The 7014-nt window shown below is 33.4% G+C and overlaps 1 protein-coding gene across 1 annotated transcript in view; it reads right to left on the reverse strand.

Moving 5' to 3' along the window:
- Positions 1–1901, reverse strand: part of LOC124529601 (caskin-1) — a 300989-nt gene extending 299088 nt beyond the window's left edge. Inside the window, exon 1 of the mRNA XM_047103401.1 lies at positions 1603–1901. Within this exon, the coding sequence (XP_046959357.1) occupies positions 1603–1618 (16 nt within the window). The 5' untranslated portion in view covers positions 1619–1901. The remainder of the gene's footprint in view (positions 1–1602) is intronic.
- Positions 1902–7014: the final 5113 nt, after the last annotated feature.

The following is a 7014-nucleotide window of genomic DNA, read 5'->3' on the forward strand; positions in this document are numbered from 1 at the left end:
AACATAAATATATTCACACTGCAGACAAATAAACAGTTTAATCATATGCAAATTAAATCAATTAAAGAGTTTAGTTGATTGTTTTAAAAAAAAATGTTGTACACAAGATCTTATGCATAACAATTTTTATCGGAATGCAAGATCGATAATGAATTAAGTCGACAACCTCGACGGCCTGAGTAATGGTCGCGGGAATGAACAGTTGTGTTGAACACACGGTAAAGTGCAAGGCTACGAAGTGCATCGCCGATAAACCGGAGATGAAAGCGACTGTTTATTTGATTTTCTGCCGCTACGTGCAGGCATATTAACTAAGCTGCGGCCTGCGACCGTTGAACTTCGAAGAATGCCATAAACTTTTCAACACGTGAAATTCTTGAATATTTAAACATTAACAATTAACATCTAAAATATTCGCTTAAATACATTTTTAATTACAATCAAATATTAATAATTGTTTATACTATATAAAGCCTTGTTTTCCAACATCAATTTCCTGTGATTATTTTATGAATGCGTGTAGTATCAAACATGAGACATGTTGAAATCAAATGGCGACGCAACGTACGGCTCTTCATTCCAGCATGTTATTAAAACAAATAGGTGTTCTGCGCTGCGAGCTCTGTCACTCGCAATCACTAAACAATAAATCTTGTTCTGTCGCCTCTAATATCCGACCTCCCAGTGCGTTTACCGATACGCTGGAAAACATTGGAACCTAATCTCGGATGTTATCTTCATATGCAGTCGAATGCAATACATAATCATATTGCATTTCCATCACTTCTCATATTTCTGCGGCGAGCACAAGTTAACCTTGACTTGATGATAATGAAGCTGTATATAATTTACATACAAATATATATCTCTTATCGTTTATACTTATTCACAATTCTGACGCAATTTACTATGGCCTTTATTGACCTCTGTTTAAGGAATATTTTTTAAACGGAAACAATAATTTTAAAGTTGTTTCTTTTCGTTCGTGACCCAACCGACAATTTCATAAAACTTCTCGGCTCAACCCATCGAACATAGTAGGATTACGTTTATAGACCATTTGTATGGGATCTGCTACGGTTAATGATTTCGGTCGCTCCTCACTTAGGCAACTCTATTTCGAGATGTGTTCGAGTAATAACTTTTTATTGAAGCTCGTCTATTGTCAGAATAATAGAAGTTTCTTCATCACAGCTTTCTTTCATTGCCACCGTTCGGTACGTGTACCCCCATTAATAGTTACGCACCATGAACACCCAATTATAAATGATCGATATGTAACGCCTTCAAATATAAAAACGTTTCTTATACAATGATGTTTCAAATAAATACGGTATAGAATAGTTTCTTCATCTATAAACATACTTATCTATATCTACGTGGATATATAGATAACTAAGCAATAGGTTGTCATAATATAAAATGTTAATTCAAATGCTATCAATTTTATTAGCTGCGTCTTAAGTGTGCTCTTCGTTTGCAACGGGTCTGATGTCCTTATCTTGACCAGACCCGAACGCTTTTTCACACGGTAGTCTTATCTGCATGTTTTTAATAACTCAAATAATCTGCAATGAATTCAAATGCAATAACTTAACATACCGTTTATTTTCCTCATGCCGGACCTAGACCTTTAATGCACCGCCAAAATCCTGCCCCTGTCGGCCGCTGCAATAACAAAACACTCACACAGACCCAACACTTTCATGTAGGTATACCACTACACACTCAATTGTAACATTCCGCAATTTGATCCAAGGTGTTGATAAACGGTAGACAAAGTAAAAACACTGGTAGTAAAGTTGATAAGAAAGAAAACAAGTATAGTTTATCACCGAACGATCTACACCCACGCAACCATGTTGCGACGCGCGTCAACGCCGCGTGACTGCAGGCGTGCCGCCGGCTGACACTTTGGCGCTGGAAGCAGCGGCGACTTCGGGAACTAATGCAAGTCTATACATATCGTTAATAGATGGCGCTTCGACTAAAACCGGCCTTTCATGTTTACACTTGGGTAAACATTAATAATATTGCAACAAATAAGCTTTATATGATTTTTTATAATAATTTTATACGTATCTGATTGCGTTTGACAAAATAGTTGGATAAGCATAGACTTTAATTTATGATTATAAATAAAAATCGAGTTTTTAAATGTCAGAAAATATTAAACTTACCTTTTATTTTACTGCAGTTCGGCAATATTTTTATTTAATGCAAATATTTTTTATTAATAGAACACCACTCTTAACGATTTAACTGATACATATTTGCGATATTTAAACACAAACTTACTTAGTTTAGCTACATTCACCAAAATAACGTCCAACGGAACACCGGTTACGGCATGCAAAAAATATGAAAATACATAGCGCAAATCGGTAGAGCTTACGGGATTTCCGTAAAACACTGCAATAATAAGAGCACGGTGCGAGTACAGTTCGCGGTGAATAGCGACCGATAACACTATCCATCACCCCATTATCTAGGCAACATGAAGTTAGCAGCGAAAGCGCACGTCAAAATATACCATAAATAAAACCGTATGGCGGGGTGCGCCACCCCACCCCCCGGCATTCGATCGACGGCGGCGTTAACAGAAACAGAATGGTGAATCGAAATTTTGAAATTTCAAACATAGAACGATTGAATCGATGCCGGCTGGCTTTAGCCTGCGTTAACGGACGACTATCGTGATCTTTGAGCTAAAGTCGCCAGCAAGACGCCGTGCGAGGGGGCGGCGCCTCGTATAAACTCGTATTACAATACGTTAAATCGCCTTCAGCACTCGACGGCTGCAGTCGTAACGCGGAACATTCTACATCTGAAGTGGGCCCTCGGCGTACATACAACCAATTAACCTTAACGTTAATGATGCTCTCACTTTTAAAAGTGGAAGCTTTTCCAGTACTCTCAGATGTGAAGCACGTTCAAAAGATCTCTGTATTCCTAGAAGTGCAATAAAATTGTAACATACGACACTACCAATGTAACTCTACCATAAAAACTAGTAAAACTTATTTTTAAAGTAAGAGTAAGATAGTTTAAAATAATAGGTGTTATTACAGAAGTATTAGCCTGTAGACGAAAGGAAATACTAACAGGGAAGTCCTTTTGGACGGGTATAAGATGCGTAGAAAAAGGAGAGCGACAATTTTTCCGGTTCATATCCTTTGTACATTTCATTACTTCCGCTATGTATGGACGTGGTTCGTATAGCGCCGGGCGCGTTCGGGTGTGTTCGTCAAAGCTCGGCTTGGACCGTGCGACTAATCGATAGCCGTCAGAGAAGCTACCAACATGCTACGCTCAACGTAGATACTACGCGACACGAAACTACAATCGTAGCTTACGCTACCGTTATTACGCGACTAAATTGAAAAGTCGCCGAACTTGACTCTAACAGTGCGATATTTGTTCAGTCTACGACTGTACAACAGGGTTAATTGTTTCACTGCTCAAGCGAAGTCGAGGACTATAGTTAGATACAAAGATAGCAAACAGAACTGGAAATTGAATTCACGTCTTGTTGGAATGAACACTGCAATTAGATTGTTCTAACATTGTTTAAGTTAGAAAACGTATCCAGCACAACAAACTTTAATAATGCTATTCAGATGTTCACTTGTGTCTCACTAATAGGATAAAAATGATATGTGAAGCTACACATACATTTTACATATATATACATTTATTTTCATTAAAGACGTTTACATCATCAATTGTTTTAGTCTTCTAGACTGTGACATGTTTCACACATCGGATGCTAATTTTAATAAATGAATCTTCATTAATTAAGTACAATTATTTCACTGATATTGCCTATAAATTATATAATTAGAAATATATGTATATTTCTCTTAGGTTAGCTTTTTCTTGCCTAGATGTAATCTGGTTGCAGTAAAAATTTTAATTACAGAGTCTGATCTTAGCATCCGAGGCAAGTACATAGCAGAATTTGCGCAATCTCTGGATTCGAATCTTCGAAATCGAAAAGACGTTGCGTATACTATACACACGAACAGAAGATTTATATATTATATAAGAATAGTGAAAGAAGGTAACCTAACTGGTTTGTTCTCATAATGCTTATCGATTTTTTAAACTTAAATGGTAATTTGTTTTTTCACATAATATAAATGGTACTAAGGTAATAATAAATGGTAATAATAAATAGGTACTAAGGAACTTTATTAGACCATACTATATTAGCTATAAATAAAAATATGTTAATAGTATAAAACATACAAGTATCAGCACGATTTCTTCATCGTTTAATCTGCTTTCCATTTTAAGCCTAAACAAAGCACGTGAAAAATCAGTGGTACTGGTTCTATATTTAAAAAAATATTCTTTTTTTCCCGTTTAAAAAAGTTTTTATGCAGAAACCTCTGTTCAACACACTGTTTGTTATTCTACGACTACAATTACTGTTTCAATTTAAATACATAAATATTTGTACATGTTCGTCGAACTCCTGGACAAACGGCGTCGGATAGAAATTAGTTGGTAGCAAAGTTGATCCACGGAACGCTATTTTATACATGTATATATGTAACAACATATATACAGATAACAATATTAATACAGAACTATGCTAATTAGAGTCAACAGTTACCCGAAGTGGTTAATTTGGAATTAAGTGTCCCTAAATAAAAAAGTCCATTTTTAATACCAATAATCCTTAAAATAATCCTACTACACATTGTAAATAATATTTAATAGTCAATCAGGCAATGTTAATTTTAAAATTGAAGCTAGTCAAACATTTACTACCTAAATATTACCTAGTCCAATATTTATTTTTATTTTATGTCTATAATATATAAATATTTGATTAAATCAGTTGCTAACTATTAATTCCTTAAGTGTTTTTGCTAATTTTTTGGAACATTAGTAGACGGTTTTGCCAATTCTTCCGTAGTCTTCTTTACCTTGCTTATATTTAGTCTAATTAATCCACTCACCTTCTAAAGACACGCGGTTCCTCTAGGTGAGGATTTGGTATACACTGAATTCTTACCACCAAATAACTACGACTGCACGGACTAAATGGATTCGCAAATAGTTTCAAATTAACGTATCCACGATCTCTCCCATGCAATTCCCACGGCCATTCAGTAGACTCTTCAGAAAAAAGGGAAGAGACGTATCTCAAGCCTGACCTTCTGGTTTGCTTCTCAACCAGGGATGAAGAGAAACTCATTTCTATCTCAACATCCTTGACCTTAATCCACAAGTATACAGTTGAACTCGCTAAAAAATAATATAACTGATATTATTCTAAATTAATTATGTAATTAGGAAGTAAAGATTTAACACATAAAGAAAAAAAAATATTACTTCGAAAAACAAACATGAAAAACGGTGTCCTTGGGAAAGTTATAAATAAGTATTTATAAACAATCAATCAATCAATTAGAATAAAGGTGACACGAAAAAATGCAAAAAAATGGTGCTCTGATATCATATACAATTAAATATAAAAGAACATTTGACTTTATATATCTTACATAACAAGTAATGAATTTAAAATATATATTGTTTTAGAAAAACGAATTGACGATAAACTAATGTGTGATGGTTTAAAAATAAGTGTCATCATAAATTACAATAGCTTTTTGTTATCTAAAAGATAAGACAAGTCGTTTGTGTAAATTAGGAAAAGTAAATGAACCTAAAATAGATCCTTAAGGGACTCCCACACGATCTTTTTCCATTTATATCGTCACCTGAATCCTATTGCTCAGGTAAGAAATTCGAAGATGGACTACAGCACATTTAATATCATAATAATTTTTACAAAATGTTGTTGCTCGCTATCAAAGGATAAATGAAGGAGATAAATAACAAAAATCTCTAAGGCAATAAGTATTTTAAATCAACGAACTAAATCTCTGTCAGAAATGAAATTAATAGTACAATGTACTTAGCAAAAAAATTTAAAATAAAATACTGTCTACTTTTAATTTATTATTTTTCTACTTAATTTATAAGTATGTCATAAATGAAAAAGCATGTATGTATAATGTTCATAAAAAATTGTTTTAGCTGTATTTTTATGAAACATAGATCAAAGTTCATCCAAGATTTATAGATTCAAGTTAGTGCATATTAATATGTATAATTTCATTAACCAAGGTCAAAATTTTATGATTTTATTATAATTTTATGGTTGTAACAGTCAATTATTGGGCAATTTTGTTTCGCAGCGATTTTTTTTTATTGGACAATATTTGCAAAAGTATTATCATCTAAGTATTCATTCAAATAGCGTAGTTCAAAAGATTATTTTAATCTTTTTTAATATCCCAAGATAATTTATATATTTGTCAGAATAAAGATTAATAATAAATAGGAGTAAATTGACTTGAGCATGGATGTGGATGGATGTAGAGGTAGAGGACGATGAAAAAACGATGGATGGATTTGTGCGAAAGACGATATGGTTAGAAAGAATGTTACTTGTGAGATGACGTCCGAAAGAGAAGTATAGAAGGAGAAGACATGCTGCGCCGACCCCAAATAAAATTGGGAAAAGGGCAGGAGGGTGGATGAATAAATAGCAGTAAATAACTTCGGAAAAATCTTTTTTTTAACTTTGTAGTTTGTTCAACTTTTTGGTAGGTCTTTTAAGACTTACATTTATATGATATTTTTTTTTATATACATTTATCTAGTTTTTATTTCATTTAAGTTTTAACCAAGCGTTAACCATGTAAATGTACGAAATTTACTTTTGAATAAAACCAGTGCGTTTAGCCATTTAATAAAAAATATTTACAAATCACAAAAACAAATTTCTTTTATCGCGCTATTAGTACAACCTGTGTCGAAATCCTTTAAATATTTCGATGAAGAAAGCAGAGATAAGAGCAGAGGCAGAAAGTCAAAACTTTGTTAAAAAATATTTGTTTTATTATAAAAACTTCTAAATTCTTTTAACATGGAAAATGGCAACTATTTTATATACCGTCACTAATCAATTTGTCATTGTCAAATGTCAAACGT

This window comes from Vanessa cardui, chromosome 5 (genome assembly GCF_905220365.1).
Source record: "Vanessa cardui chromosome 5, ilVanCard2.1, whole genome shotgun sequence".
NCBI lineage: Eukaryota > Metazoa > Arthropoda > Insecta > Lepidoptera > Nymphalidae > Vanessa > Vanessa cardui.